This window comes from Diospyros lotus, chromosome 4 (genome assembly GCF_014633365.1).
Source record: "Diospyros lotus cultivar Yz01 chromosome 4, ASM1463336v1, whole genome shotgun sequence".
NCBI classification, from domain to species: domain Eukaryota; kingdom Viridiplantae; phylum Streptophyta; class Magnoliopsida; order Ericales; family Ebenaceae; genus Diospyros; species Diospyros lotus.
In genome coordinates, this window is record NC_068341.1 from 13,556,567 (window position 1) to 13,573,243 (window position 16,677).

Sequence of the window (16,677 nt, forward strand, 5' to 3'; positions counted from 1 at the left end):
TTCCACACTCCCCTTGAAACCAGACTCCACAGCTGCAGCTTTAGTTGTTTTTAACTCAGCTTTAGATGCTTCCACAAGTTCATCACTGGCTCTAATAATTGTATGGGTCAAGCATTGGAATTCTAGCATAGTTGATTAAACATGGATCTGAAATTATCCTTTTCTATTATCATACTGCTGTTTGTGGGATACATTAAATTGCTATTTATAGAATCTATAGGAAAATGAAAGACATCAGCAGCTCTTGTTAGCTATGATTTAAGTTAGTATCTAATGAAAAATCTGTCGTACCTTGCCTCCTTTTTGCATAAAGGCCCTTAGAACCATTCCAAATATACTCTCTCTCTCTCTCTCTCTCTCTCTCTCTCTCTCTCTCTCTCTGCACTTATATTCTTTTTTCTTTTTCTGATTAGGAGAGCCAAGTTTATGATGGCGTCAGGGAACCTCCTAGTGTTGTTGCTCTTTATTAAATACTTCTGCCATCACATAGCATAAAATTTCTGCTTAGGTTATATGCATTTTGTTGAAGGCATCTGGCCATTTTGATTTGCATGTGGATTCTCTTTTCTGTCTGAAATTAAATATTATTTAGCGTGAACTTCATATGGTTATGGGGATGCCTGTCCACTAAATGAATCTTCTTAATGATGCACAGAGATACAAGTTTCTCAATCTTTCATTTATTACTGTATGTATTCTGTCTATGCATCATAATTGTACAGCAACAATTAGTGGTGGGAATAAATTCTGCTAGGGCTACGACATCATTGTAGTTGTATTTACCTGACAAAAGAAAATTGATAAAACCACAGTAACAGCTTGTGACTGATGTCATTTCAAAATTTATTTTGTTGACCATGTGTGCTTGTTGAGAGTAATGGTTTGAAATTTTGCTTCTTCAAATCTTTTTTTTTTTTTATTACAAAATTTATGTTACGGATTTTTATTTTTCCCTCAAATCATTTTTATGTGTAAACAGCTTCTTTGTAAAGCAAGGGTAAGATTGTGTACTAAAGAACCTCCTCTGCCCCTGGTAATGTGGGTAGCCTCAGACACTGCTGATGCCCTTATGTGTGGACATGAAAGTAAAGAAATCTTTTTCCTAGTTAAACTTACAGGAACCATTTAGGTCCCTTCACAACTTAATCACCAAATTAACCCCTATCTTGTTAGGAAGCAGGGGTAGGGCCAATTTTTAGTACAAAGGACATAATAGCTGTTACTGTAGAGATTTCTGACAAATATCCTGTGAAGACTGAAAGTTCTCATCATATTGATATGATACTCTTTTTTAACATAGACATAATTGCATCATCATGCAATAGGAGACAATAAAATTGAACTTTGTGTGAAGTGTGAACTTCAATAATTTTAATTCCATCCACCAATCATCATACCCTTTTGAGGTGTGATACAATTGCAAAGTACTCTCACAAGATTACAATCTAATAGAACGTTGCATCAAGTAGTTGGAACTGCTGTATTTATGGTTGAAATGGTGCGCATGTAGATGCAGCAATTATTTTAATTCCAGCAACAGTTTTTTTCCCCATGTTTATCTTGCTAAAATATATTGACTTTATCTACTAAAAACTCATCGTAGAAGCTGGAATACATCTTAGATCTTTTTGCAATTTATATTTCTATCATGCTATCTTCTTATTTTTGGGGTTGTTTACAGGGTAGATTTCTGCTTGCTGCTGTTAGTGGCCGTGTTTTAGCTCGGTCATTCCATTCTGTCCTTCATGTTGGTTATGAAATGATTGAACAAGCACTCGGTACTGGAAATGAACATGTTCCAGAATGTCAACCTGAAATGACATGGAACCGCATGGAATTATCTGTCATGTTAGAGCGTGTGCAGGCTCATGTTGCACCAACTGATGTTGACCCTGGGGCTGGACTCCAGTGGCTTCCAAAAATACGAAGGAGCTCTCCAAAAGTAAAGCGTACTGGTGCTTTGCTTGAAAGGGTGTTTATGCCTTGTGATATGTATTTCCGCTACACAAGGCACAAAGCTGGAACGGCAGACTTGAAGGTGGACAACACATTTCTATTTTCCCTAGATTGTGTTATATAATACAAAATTGTAGCTTGCATTGAAAGCAATTATTGATCAAAATTTTTCTGCAGATGAAGCCTTTGAAAGAGCTCACATTCAATTCTCAAAATATTACAGCAACAATGACATCTCGGCAGTTTCAAGTTATGCTTGATGTGTTGACTAATCTTCTCTTTGCCCGGCTTCCAAAGTGAGGATGCTCTTCTCTTGTTATTGTTTTGATATTTCCTTTGGAACATTTTCACTTGTCCTCTTCCATTTGTATCGCTTGTGGTTGCTTATTTTCTCTTTTTCATTATTGTTTTCTCCTAGCGAATCTATAGCTAACAATAATAGTTTATGTTATTTTGTCGGGCTGATAAAAACACATATCACATCGGAATTGAGAGTGTTAATTTAGTTGTAGTTGAACATTCTTGGGCAAATAAATTTCTAGCTACTTGCATTATTGATTAGAAGTTATGTTTGCTACATGTGCATGAGTTTAGCACTAAATCATAGTAGTTGCAGTAATTGATTTCTATTATGAATTGCTGTCCTAGACCATGAACATATATATGCCCAAGGATCAGAATATCATTTTCATGTGTTGTTCCAGTAGCTTGGAAATGGAAATGCTCTGGAAACTTGAGTGAAAAAATAAAAGAAATGAAAACATGTAAAAGTGTTTGGAAATAGAATTGATAGTTGAATAAATGTCTATATAACCTTAACAATTGAACAGTTCAATATTTTTTAGGCTTATACCTCTTTCTACATAAAGGTTATAATTAAATAATGTGTTGGTAAGTTGACACGTGCTAAATTGATTGTATAATCCACAAGTATCTATTATTTTAAATACAAATAAGATTCCGAGTAAATAATATTTACAAAGATAGCAATAATTATGACTTTTTTAAGCAAATGCTACAAATATTTCAATGCTAGATAGGAGCTTAGTGAAAAATGGTTATTTTTTTTCTCAGTAATGACATTAAGAATAAAACTCAATGCAGGATAATGAATACTAGACACTTGGCAGGAATATACTTGATAGTTTAGTTAACAAAAAATCTTACACTTTAACTAGTTGTAGGATGAAAAATAAAGTTTTAATAACATTTGTATAAAAATAGTACCTACTTGCAGAAACAGAGTTAAAATTAATAATAAGCAATTTCTCCTTTATTTTATCACTCATGTATTTTATATTTTTGTTAAAATTTCTGATACATATATAAAGAATTTCTTTTTATTGTTAAAATATAAATATGTATTTTATATTCTTAATTAATGATTTTACTCTCTCTCTTCTTACATTGTGGAAACAAGCTATAATTTTGGAGTGGTTTTGTAATGTGTCAATGAATTTTGGTGTTCTTCAGAATGTGTCATTGGAAAGAATGGAACTTTCATTTTCCAATAAAATTTCTATCATTCTCCAAGTAAATGAAAACCTTTCAGCCCTTCTGATGGAAATAAAAAAAAAAAATTGTTCCTTTTATATGCCTTCTATCAACCATAATCTTCAAACATGTAGGCAATTTGTCTTTTGAGATATGTCTTCATATACAAGAGACTATGACTACAAACTTATTTGTTCTCAAGCAATATAAATATGTAGCACATTTTTATCTCCTGGATGCACAGTTTTTATTTCTAAAGTAGTATCAAATGGGATATGCACATCAGTTAGAGAAATGTAACGTTGTTATGCAATTGTTTCTTTACTCCCATAGTCATTTAATGGAGTGTATGTTTCAGGCCTCGGAAAAGTAGTCTGTTGTATCCTGCTGAAGATGATGAAGATGTTGAAGAGGAGGCAGATGAGGTGGTTCCTGATGGTGTTGAAGAGGTAGAACAAGCAAGAATCAATCTTGAAGAGAGAGAGAGGGAGCAGAATTTGCTTTCAGGTGACATAAATAAATTGTCTACTTTTGCTGATACTTCTGGAGATGTATGCATGGAAAAAGAAGGTGATATATGGATGATTACTGGTGGAAGGCCCACATTGGTGAGAGATGCACCTTTGAATTATTTCTACATTAAAAGCTCCAATAATCTTAAGTGATGTTTCTAGTTAATGGTTTCTAGTTCTATGTGAATCTAGACAAATTAGTATGGTTATGCTGGCTGAAAAACTGAAACTATTTTTTCATTGACCTGGTGTCGCTCCACAGTCTACTTCATACTAGTAAAAAGAATGTTTGTCACACTTCTAATGATTTACTTATCCAAAAAAGAAGAATTAATCTACCTGCAGCCAAACCACTTTATACAAAGCATATATACATATATGTATTTATATGCTCATATGCATGTTGTGGGTCCTTGAATAGGTTTAGTGCATATTTTTTCATTTTTTGTTGGCTCACATGTTCTAGTTATCTCAGGGCAGATTGCATTTATTTCTTTGTGTAACTTAATGATCACAAAGAGGTTGAATTTCATAGGATCATATAGCATGTCAATTTAAAATTTGAAGTTTTCATATATTGGATTGAGAACAATTCATGGTAGCATTGATCGATTATTCAACAAAAAACTAGTTCTGTTACTAATTTGTATGTAGATAACGTTGAATGTTTATGCAATTGGGTGCAATTTCTTGATGCATTTTAATTCTTGCTAGAATAGATTTGATAAGTTTAGGTTCCTTCCAGTAGAAATATTTGATGCCCCGTGGAGGTAGCTTATGCTGCTTTGGACTCTCCTAATTCCTTTTTCTGAAGTTGGCCCTGATTTCTGTGATTACAGTGAGATGTGTAAATCTGTGATGGGTTAAGTAACTCATGCAAAATTTTCAAATCCCTATTTTTATTCTTAATGCCTTTGTGCATCTTCCCTTGCTTGGTATTTTGAACTCCATTAGTCTCCGTTGAATGCTCTTTTTGTTAAAACCTTCATGTTTTCCTAGTTGTTACTATGGCACTCCTGAAATTTATGCCCTGTGGAATATCCAAGGAACTAAATTCAAGGAGCAGTTTTATGATCTCTGGAAAATTTTCTGTTTCTCGTCTGAGATTATGCCAGATGTCCAAGAAACTAAGTTTTGAGTAGTGGTTTATGAGTTTTCTCTACTGATGATCCCTGGACTTTTTTTTGGTATCTGTCATACTTTTGGACTTCTTATATTTGATGTACTGCAGTCTACTACAGATTATCAAGGTTCTATAGATACTTGAGCATTCCTATGCCAGCTCACCATTTAGCATGCTGGAGTCATTCAACGCAAAACCACTAGAGTTGGATTATTAATGCCACTTATGAGTCACTAGTGCATTTATTGTTTCACTAATGTTTTAGCAAATTATGTGTTAAAACTTGGAGTTTCTGCCCACAGTAATTGTTTCATTTAAAATTGCTTGTAAGAGAACAGAAATTAAAATGGAAACATTTGGAGGCACATTCATGAGTTTTTCTGAGATTGAAAATCTGTGTCTTCCCATCAACTGCTCCTTTTCTTAGTTATAAGTCATGGATCAGTAACACCTTTCAGCTTTCAGTTTTTTGTGATATCAAGTTTGTTGGAATATGCATGCTATATATTTGTCCTACTGTGTGCATATTTTTTTTGGCTAGTTCTTCAAGCATGTTTGTCATTGAGTACTTAAAATTTTACACCTACAGGTGTACTGGCTAAAGAAGGAGCTCGGGAATGCAAAAAAATTAAGAAAGAATGCTTCTGTTTCATTAAGGACAGCTCTGAAGAAAGCTGCCCAGCTACACCTTATGGAAAAAGAGAAAAACAAGACTCCATCATGTGCCATGCGTATCTCTATGCAAATTACCAAAGTGGTCTGGAGCATGCTTGCAGACGGTAAATCTTGTGCCGAAGCTGAAATAAATGATATGGTGAGTGAATATGTTAAATTCTATCTTACTAGAGTATACAGGAAAAGTATCAGTTTTGTCTTGGATCATTGGTTGAGAAGTGATTTCTTTAAAATAATTCCTAAATCTAGTGATAGTAGGATTCTTAAAACTTGTAAAATTTCCACCACAGGTAACATATTCTTTAAATGGTAGTATGATATACATAATGAAGTTTCTTGTTAGTCTGGTTGTAGAAGACATTGTTGAACTACCTTAGTAACTGTGCAGCCTTCAGTTATTAACTGCATTTATTCTTTTGGAGTAATTGTTAACAACACAAGTGCCTAGTTGTCCAGCAATTTTTGTCAGCCTACCATGGATTTTGTGAACTAACCTTCCAAAATTACCATTTATACATGTACTCATTGGTCTCAAATATCTGAATGATTTATTCCTTCATATATTTAGACGCATCCACACATAGTTTTGATAAGCATAGCATACAGCCAGAAGATTATGGATGCTAATCTTTAAAATTTCCATTCGCGTAGATTTTTTATTTCTTCAAAACATGACTTGTTGTAAATAATATTTGAGCAGCTTTTTGTGGAAAGATTAAGACTGAATTAGTCTCATCTTATTTTGTACATCATAATTCACAACTTTCATTTGTGTAAGTACCTTGATGTAGCAAAAATATGTGCTAAGGAAGCTGAACTAGTGAGCTAGAAAAGTCTCAACAATAGCAGGCTTAGGTTAGCAACTTGGAATGGAAAGGAATTATAAGTAAACGGATGGTTTTGGGACAGTGTGACCAAAAATGGAGCCAATAAATTGGCCAAACAGTGAATTGGTCACCTGCAATTCAGAGTGTTTGATCAAGGAGTACATGAGATGCACCATAAAATTCTATAGCTGAAGTTATGTGGCTACAAATTTATAATTTAGAAAAAACTTTATCAGTATGTTAGAATGCAGTATTTTAGATTCTTCAGAGAATTGTAAAGACATTTATTGTGTGTGCAAAATTTGTGTCAACACAACTTACTCTAATATGGTATGATGGACACATTAGAACTTTAGAATCCACTAGTTTTCCTTTCACTCAGAGAACAAAAAACTTAGCTGATGTGATGGAAACACTAGAATTTAGTATTCCACTAGTTTTTCTTTCACTTGCTTGGGAAATGGAAACATTTTGGTTGTTTGATGGAAACATGTGCCCATGCTCTGGAGTAAATGTTATGTGCTTTTGGTTATGCAGGTTCCTTTGAAGTTCTTGTTTGACAGTCTTAGTCTTTTTGGTTGGATCAATTACTTTCTCGTATGTGCATTACACTGATAGGATGGAAAACAGTAATTTTACTTCTTCTTTTTTTTTATCAAAGGGTAAATATGTATAAATGATCAAGGAACTATACAATCATACTGGGCAAACCCAGGCGCGACAAAAATATAGAATATCTAAAGACCCATAGCTATGGTCTCAAAAAGGGATAAAACAGACGGATACAAACAAAATGTAACTCTGTATACATTTGTTTTGACCCTATGAATAATGGACTCCACTAGTGGAGCTTCGCCTTCAAAAATATGACGGTTCCTTGCTGTCCATAAGTGGTAAACAGCACTAGCAAAAGTAATTTCACTTGTTGCATCTATTGATTGTAGTTTTATTTGTCTTAGTACCTGTCAGATCAAACCTGATAATACTCTAAACCTAGTCACCATTCTGATAATGTCTTGATTATTAAGCTATGATTGGATTTACAGGTATGGCATCTAAGCTTGGGACAAAACTTGACTTTTGAATGCCCCTACAAAGATGTGTTCATACTAGGATTCTAATTTACCATTTACTGACATTTTTCTAGGAGCTAGCATTGAGCGTGGCAAGATTCAGGATCTAGTGATAACATTTGTTATGTAAATCCAATTTTAAATGAGAGAGCAGGATAAAACAGGATTATAGTGCACTTACAAATCTATGTTATGGTTTGTTAGTTGCTATAAATGCTTTATTGCTATGAACCTTGACATTTAAGTCAAATGGTCTAAGATCTTTCAGGCTCTCAATCGGACAGTGGCTGGCACAACAGAAGTTATTTGCTGCATTTGGATGCATAATTGACTGTGTTCTTTCCTCAGCTGCACCTTGCTATTTAATACTTGATTATTCATCCTAGGTGAAGCAACATGAAAGACCTAGGAATATAGTTCTATATCTAAAAAATTTGAAGATAATAATTGGTTTGTTGCATAGAAGGGTCAAATATTGTCTTCTCTCATTGACATTCCTTGTTCCTGGCAATTGCTATTTAGAAGTGTCTTTTATTGAATATTATGAAGTAAACTTCTCTTTGCATCACATGAAGTAAATATTTCTTGACATTGTTGAATATATAAAAATCTTTCTTATTTTGAGTTCAGACGTCAGTTTGTTCCTTGTTGATTTTTATCAGAAATTTAAACTATTGAGTGACTTACCTTCAATCCTCATTTTTTCTCTCTGATAATCAAGAAATGATGATTTAAATCCTCATGATTGCTTTGATATACATGATATAAATTAGTCTCACATGTAAAGTTCTTGGTTCACTGAAGTGTATCTCATACTTTTCTATGCCTATACAGATATATGATTTTGACAGAGATTACAAAGATTTTGGTGTTGCTCGGTTTACAACAAAGTGTTTTGTTGTGAGAAATTGCCTGCCCAATGCCAAGTTTGACATGATTCTAGCACCTTGGAATCCTCCTGCTGAATGGGGAAAGTATGAACTCCTCTCAGCCTATTTGCATTTACTTATTACCAACCTATATGCTAGTTCCCCCCCCCCCCCCCCCCCCCCCCTTCCCCGGGCAAAAATTGTTGCTTTTCTATGACTTGTTAATTTTCTTTCCAGTTTTTGATATGCAGCTTTTATAAAATTCAACAGCACATTTTTATGTTTCTTTTTATATTCTAGCTGTCAAAATAAATTATATAGGGTGGACACACAAATTACTTGTCCTCATGGACTGATCTCTTGGTAATCCCAAAGTTCTTATAGTTCTGTTGATATTCTTGTGTTCTGTATTTCTAAGAACCCTTGGTTGAGTTTTTTATGCTACTTTACAGATGGAGGTTTCCAGTTTGTGGAGGATATTATGAGGTGGAAGGGTATTTGAAAAAGGGTTCCCACTAAAGTGCTCTTTCACGTGGACAACAGTCTTTAGCTCCATTTGACCATTTAGAGTTTAGAAAAGAGGATAGGAAACAACCTTACTTGTATTATATGTCCCTGTCCTCGCCCTAAACCTTCATTTTTTTTTTTTTTTTGTGTGTTGGATATAGAGCCTACTACTTGAAGATGATGTGTTTGGCCTGGAAAGTGTTCTTTTATGTTTGTTTTGGTGTTTGTGGACATTTGAGGATTCTAGGTTGGTTGTACAGAGATTAAAGTGGTGTTTGCCATGCCATCTTCATTTCTGGAGTTTTGGATGAAATAAAATTTTGCCTAACTCTCTTTTGTAGATTCTTAGATCTGAATGTTGGACATGACTTTTTTGCTTGATATATATACTCTCAATATACAGAGGTTGCTTTCCTCTTGGTGCTTTTTGTGGATTTATTTACTAGAGGAAGAGGAAAAGAAAGATGAAAAGTCATACTTAATTGAAAACCAATTTTGTGGTTAAGCGTTTTAGTATGGCATGTAAAAGCAATATTGGAAATTGTGTTCTACATGCTTTAAATTACAAGGCTTTATCTGCGATGCTCATACTTTTTGTCAATTTATGACTTCTCTTTCCAGCAGATTGGTTTCCTGTGCACACCCTTCACATTTTTCTGATCGTAAGTGATAACATTTACTTTCCTGCTGCAGAAAAGTAATGCTTAGAGTGGATGCAAAGCAGGGAGCTCCAAAGGATGGAAACTCTCCGATTGAAAATTTCCAGGTAACTAGTTTTTTTTTTTTTCCCTGATAACTAGAGTTCCATCCTTAACGACAACTCTTAGAAGAATGTCAGTGTTCAACCTTAAACATCAGGAGCATCAGGCTTCTTATGTTCTTGCGTCAATATAGGCTGCATTATTGGTCATTGTGATATTTCTTGCCATGAGTAATAGCAACCAATCCAACAATAGCTTGATGTTGAACACCGCCAACAGGAAAACAAGAACAGCCCTTACATCCAAAGCATAAGTGTATCACCAATAGCATCTCATCTTGAAATGTTTTTGGGTTAATAACAATTTTGTCCCCTACAATTTGCACCTAATACCTCTATAGTCCCAAAACTTTCAATTGCATAGTGAACATCCCGTGCTTTTGGTAATGCTTCAGCATGGTTCACTTGTTAAATATCCATTTCATTTTCATGGAAGAAGGCCATATGCTTGGCATGTGGATTTACTATAAGGGATAAAACTAGACCTCGATTCATACTAAAGGGGGACAAACCAAGGCAAAATTGAAAGTATAGGGGCACAAATTAAAAATCACTTATTAATATATTTTTTTTTTTTTTTTGTGAAGAAAAAATCACTTATTAATGTTAAATAAGCAGTTGATACTTAAAATTTGCTAACTAATATACAAAAATTGGAAAAAGAAAATCTGCATGATTCCAAGTTTCCCCCTACTACATCTGATCTGCCACCACAAGGACAGAAGAGGAGAGAAAATGAAGGGATGGGAGAAGAAAGAAGAATAACAGACAGAGAAGAGAAGGGAATGAATAGGTGAAGCTGGGAAGAGAGAGGGAGAGAGAATTCAGTCATGAAAATTTAAAAAAAAAAATCTGAATAAAAATCTTTACATTGTGAGTTATTTATATAATCAAAAACACTATTGAAGCAAGGATCTCAATTAAAGAAAATAAAAACATGACATTTCTATTTTCTAATCTTCTAAACTTCAAAATAAATAGAATCCAAGGATTACCAGAACTGTAATTTTCCAAAATAATTGTAACTCTTTTATTGCCACCAATATCTCTTTTTATAGCATTGGTGTTATCAAGCTTGAGTTGAGTATTGATTAGAGATTAATAATTAATTATTTAAGTAGTAGTTAGTTAATAAATAAAACCAAGTAAAAAGTAAAGAAAGAAAAACATTACTCTATATTTCCCCCACTTCTGTTTCCCCATCCTATTTCTTGTGAGCTTATTTTAAATATTAATCTGAGATTGACAATTCATTACTTTTTAAATCATATTAATTGGTTGTTATTTCTTGTGGGCTTTGGTTGTTATTGTTTTTTTATTAACATTCAGTTAATATCTCTGTACTTCTATTTGTGTGAGGATTAAAGTCGATTAATATTACTAATTCATTACTATTCTTACAATATTATCATTCTAGTAATTAATTTTTATTTTATTTATATTAGTGGTTATTAGTCTATATTATCTTTAGTTTTCTGCTCAAGTGTAATTAACTTTTCTTTTATTCTAGTTGTTGTTGTAAATACTAATACTTACATTTTTTTTATTTTACATGTTAATGTCATTAACTAATTTCAATCTTATTATTTTGTGGTTTGCCCAGTAGATGGTTAATTTTGTCTTATGTGCTTCCTTTCTAGCGAGAATGAGGGTGAAATTATATTTTTACCCTTATGGTAAGCCCACATGCCTAAGTTCATGATCCATCAAAATGAAATGAAAGTTAACAGGTGAAACACATTGCATGAGCAAAAGTTTGGATTGGTGACTGAGATAAAAATAAACAAATTAGGGATTGGGAGGAAAATGCAAGGCTATAAAGTAGTGTGGGACTTCTTCCTGCCAAAGACAGTGCTGGTGTATCCACATCAAAACATGTGCAATAGCTGAGTCCAGGAGGCTGATGTTAAGTATACCTCCTCCTGCAGTATCATAACCGTATAATTGGTAGGGAAAAAAAATTACAAAATTAAATTTCTTTGTAAAAGATTTGAGGCCCGCTTGGTGCATATATCATGTGCTTGACTACATCTTTATGGTTTCCCAAAAAGATCCTTCAAGCACACATCAGTTTTGGTCCTTTTGTGAGAATAATTAAAAGCACTTTTTTTAATTTAGTAAAAACAAATAGCATTGAACTCTTTAACCACCTCTGTAATAGCTTCTCTTCAAAATCATTTGGTTAGAAGTTGTGGCCACATCAAGTAGGACCTGATAGATCTCCTTGCTGATTAGCATATTACATAAAAGGAACTTTGACATAATTGATTACCATATTTTTTCTAATCAATTATGTCAAAGTTCCTTTTATGTTTGTTTGATGGATGAATAACAGCATTGAGCATAAACTACCTGTACAGTGTTTGCTTTGGTATTAAAAGAAAAAGAAATAAAAAATTAAAAATTAAAAAAAATGTGTGGTGAGAAACATGCTCACAAGCACAGAGAGCAAGAGACCATAGTGTTTTCCCTTTTTGTTTAATTATGAAGCGCATATATATATATATATATATTGCCTGCAAATAGTAGCTTGGTTTAAGGGGGAGTCAACAATAGAGTAAGTGTGCTAGTGTTGTTTAATAAAATGCATCCTTTTATTTATGCATTTTCCCAAAAAGGTGTCGACTTAACACTCCTTACCAGCCCATACATAAAATTGGCAGTTAGTATACTTTTAAGTGTAAACTTATTTAAGGGTGTTAAACCTAAATTCAGAAAATTATTTTGTGCAATATTGATCTTGCACATGAAATTGGTAATTTTGCTTGAATTTGGCCATTTCAGTTGACCCATTCCTGAAGAATTTCTCTGGTTGAAAGGACTCTTTCTATTTCCTTCATCTTTCAAGTCCTGATATATTCGAAAACAGTGACCCAATCCTAATTTGCATAACATTGAAGTACCTTCTATCTTACAGGTAGAGATCTACCCCCTAAAAATACATTTATCTGAGACACTGTACCTTATGATATGGGGATACTTTTTTCCAGAAGAAGAACAAGACTCCCAACGGCGACAGGTTTGTCCTCCTTTAATTGAGAATTACATGCTAGCTCTCTGTTGTAGGAACCAATGTAATTTTAGCATTATATGTACATATCCAGGAAGTTTGGAAGGTTTCAACAACTGCTGGTGCAAAGCGTGTAAGGAAAGGCTCTATCCATGAAGCTCCTTCTGCAAGCAGCCACTCAACTAGAGATTTTGAGATTTCCTGCAAAGCAAACACCTCTTCTGGTATTAGCCAGAATTCTACTCAAGCTGATTCTTTGCAAGTGAGTTTCTGGAGCCTATTCTGCATTCCATGATCCTAATCCTAATATGCCTCTTAAAGGGCTTTCTGTGGGCAAGATCTTTAGAATCTTAGGTGGTTTCATTCCATGGCTGCATCCTCTTAACCAAAATAACTGTTTTTGAACTTAAGCCCCATATATCACCACTCCATTACTGAATACTTTCAGGGATCGAAGTTGCAGAACATAAAAGGAAATATTTTTTCTGGTTCAACACCTGAGCTAAGACGAACATCTTCTTTTGATAAAACTTGGGAAGAAAATGTTGCCGAATCTGTTGCTAATGAACTTGTATTACAAGTTCATTCATCAAGCATTTCTTCTCCAAGAGGCGTGTCCCTTGGCATTGAACAGAAAGATGAACCCACCAGAAACAAGTCAAAAGAGACTAAACCTATTAAATCTGGTCGTTCCTCCCATGAAGAAAAGAAGATAGGAAAGACACAAGATGAGAAAAGGCCTCGAAGAATGAGGGAGTTCCACAATATCAAGATAAGCCAGGTCAATTAAGTTCTCCTGAAATTTCTTTCCATTGTTTCTTATTGTAATCGTTCCTTGTTGATTGATTTATCTACATAACAATGGAGTAGGTTGAACTACTAGTTACTTATGAAGGACCACCACTGTCTGTCACTGAGCTAAGGTTACTAATGGATACGTTTCACCGTGTTGACTTTACTGGAACTTGGAGGCGATTATTCTCACGAGTTAAGAAGCATGTTATTTGGGGAGTCCTAAAGTCTGTCACTGGAATACAGGTCAGTTTCTTGATCAATATTTTCTAGTAAATTACATTTACAACTGTGAGGTTTAATCCTGCCCTTGAGGTTTTGAAATTTATTCCCTCTTTACATTTGCTTAGCAATTATGAATTTCTTGCTCAATTGGTTAAAACTGTTAACATTCCCCAGTGATTAATTATTCTAAATTTTCAAGTTTACCCTTTTAAACTAATGTAGTTTTAATATATTAGCAGATTTGTTTCCAATTCTCTCCACTTTCTCTTTCCTTCCCCACCCCTCACTGACACGGCCTCCTGCACCTTTACCCACGCACATCTTCATACCCCCAGACTTCCCTGCCCTTCATCACTGCTTTTCGGCCGCCCCCAATGACAATAGTGGATGAAACTACTATTGCCACCCCACCCACCCTTCCTCTGCGGCCCCTCAATTTTTCACATGCCTTAGGTAGTAGTCACCACCATGACATCCTACCCTGTCCTTGTTATGTCTCAGTCTTTATACAACTCACCAAAAACCACTCCACAGCCCTATTTGACAACCACTGGAACCTGCCACCCACCAGATGCTTGCCAGCACCTTTTTCATTTGAAAAACCTTTATGCCTCATTGATGATAGCGATCCTCAACATTCCTCTCATCCAACAAATAGCAAGAAGATGGGTTAAAAGGGTGTTCCTGATGCACTTCTTGCATTGTGAGAGTTGAGAGGGTCATTTTTTTATGAAGCTTTACCCTTTCTTTTTGTAAAGAGGATGTTTCCACAACTCAAACCTGTGACATAGTCACAAAGGAGTAACTTTATTGTTACTACCAAGGCCCACTGTCAACAATAAGACAGATTGACCGTGTAAATTTATCTTTGTATCAAGGAATAAAATTCCCATATGTTTCCACTAAGATGGCCAAAATGAGTCTGTATCCTAAGAAAATAAGAAACTTAGCTAGACAATTGAAATCTCAAGGGTTCCATCAAAATATGATAAGACATATTGAAAGTCACCTAAACACTAGGAAATATTTCGAAACAATAATTTGTTTCAGACAATAGCATGAACATCTGACACACCATTTTTTTGTGTATGTGTGTGTGTGTGAGAGAGAGAGAGGTTGTTGGGGAGCTGATGCTTGGGGATGAAGATGTGGGTGTGTACGGTGGAACAGAGGGAGAAAAATGAAAGGGAAGATTGGCAAGGAGAGAAAGGGTTGCAGGTTCCACAAGCAGAGGGAAGAGACAAACTGGTTAGGATAAGCTGGTAAAGTCACATTGACAACCAAGGTGTCAAATTGTCATCAACTGCACCTTATCCTAAACAAGTTAAGTTTATGGCACAACATTCACAATGTCAGTTGACTTATAAAAAGTCACATTGACATACAAGTCCATGCAAAAGAACAATGTGGAAAAAATTTACATCGGATGCCTTTCCTATCACAACCCTCTAGCTAGGAATGATGAGATAAAGTTCAACACCATCTTTAATTCTTTATATGGAAAAGTTTCATCAGATGGAGGTGAATAATAATAATTGATATGGTTGTGTTCTATCACATGGTTGATAGTGTAACCAACCTATATAGCATAGAAACACAAGTTCAAGGTGTCAAATTGTCATTTTAACAAATTCTCTGTTGTATTAACCGAGAAACTATGATAAGTGGCCATCATAATTTCCAAAAACCTCAAGGGCTGGAAGCATGGGACCTAATTGGTGCAGAGTAATTTAGTCTTCCTACAGACCATAACAAAACATCAGAATTCCCACCATCATGTCCTGTCCCTACTTTACACGCACGGTCCTGACTGCACAACTCCATGGCTCCCTGTAGCAAGAAATTGTCCCCAACTGATCATGTTTCTATATGAAGATTCTAAAACTTCCTGTCCTCCCCAACTTCACAGTCGTACTAATGACTATTTACTATTTTTACTTTTTTCAGTAACCTTCTGATGTATATTAATTACTTTTTATAGCTAGTAAACTGACGAGCATTATGTCTTCCAACTTAAGAAATTTTCAGATTAAATTACTTGTTTCCAGCTGCTTGGCAAGCAATTTCCATGCAGCCCTCACATATTCCTCACTTTATTTGCAGGGCAAGAAGTTTAAAGATAAAGTAAATAGTCAAAAGGAATCTAGCGCAGCTGCTGTCCCAGACAATGATCTGAATCTTAGCGACAGTGATGGAGGTTCAGCTGATAAATCTGGGCAATACCCAATATCATGGGCTAAACGCCCTGGTGATGGAGCAGGTGATGGATTTGTCACCTCCATAAGGGGCCTCTTTAATTCTCAGCGCCGCAAGGCCAAGGCATTTGTGCTTCGGACAATGAGGGGTGAAGCAGAGAATGAGTTAAGTGGTGAATGGAGTGAAAGTGATGTAGAGTTCTCTCCCTTTGCCAGGCAACTGACCATAACAAAAGCGAAGAAGCTCATTAGACGGCATACCAAAAAGTTCCGGTCAAGAGGACAAAAAGGTTTGTGCCCCACCACCCTCCCTCATTCCTTATTTACATTTGCTTTCTTCACATGGCTTCCCACCTGGGGGAATTAAGGCTTGTGATAGTTGTTTTATTCACACGTGTCTAATATGAACTGTTATATCTGCCACATTAAAACATTCCATAACATCCTGACCTTGGAATGATACCATGAATGCCAGTGGAAGCATTTTCATTCCCATGGATGTCATCTTGCAGTCGTTAACACCACCTCCCAGATGTTGATATTATAATTTCTGACTTGCTATAAAAGGTCCTTGCTGTGTATCAATGTTTAAAAAAAAAAAAAAAAAGCCCTCTTATGTGGGGTTCTTGGAGGGTTTAAAAATCATGAAGGCACTTGCT

General features: G+C 35.0%; 1 protein-coding gene across 1 annotated transcript in view; it reads left to right on the forward strand.

Annotated features, from left to right (window-relative positions):
* LOC127799403 (protein SABRE) overlaps positions 1 to 16,677 on the forward strand; it is a 107,428-nt gene that overhangs the window by 90,083 nt on the left and 668 nt on the right. Inside the window, exons 12-22 of the mRNA XM_052333408.1 lie at positions 1,682 to 2,038; positions 2,134 to 2,252; positions 3,809 to 4,058; positions 5,675 to 5,899; positions 8,495 to 8,634; positions 9,730 to 9,802; positions 12,714 to 12,815; positions 12,901 to 13,068; positions 13,255 to 13,587; positions 13,677 to 13,844; positions 15,927 to 16,308. Coding sequence (XP_052189368.1) covers positions 1,682 to 2,038; positions 2,134 to 2,252; positions 3,809 to 4,058; positions 5,675 to 5,899; positions 8,495 to 8,634; positions 9,730 to 9,802; positions 12,714 to 12,815; positions 12,901 to 13,068; positions 13,255 to 13,587; positions 13,677 to 13,844; positions 15,927 to 16,308 — 2,317 coding nt within the window. The remainder of the gene's footprint in view (positions 1 to 1,681; positions 2,039 to 2,133; positions 2,253 to 3,808; positions 4,059 to 5,674; positions 5,900 to 8,494; positions 8,635 to 9,729; positions 9,803 to 12,713; positions 12,816 to 12,900; positions 13,069 to 13,254; positions 13,588 to 13,676; positions 13,845 to 15,926; positions 16,309 to 16,677) is intronic.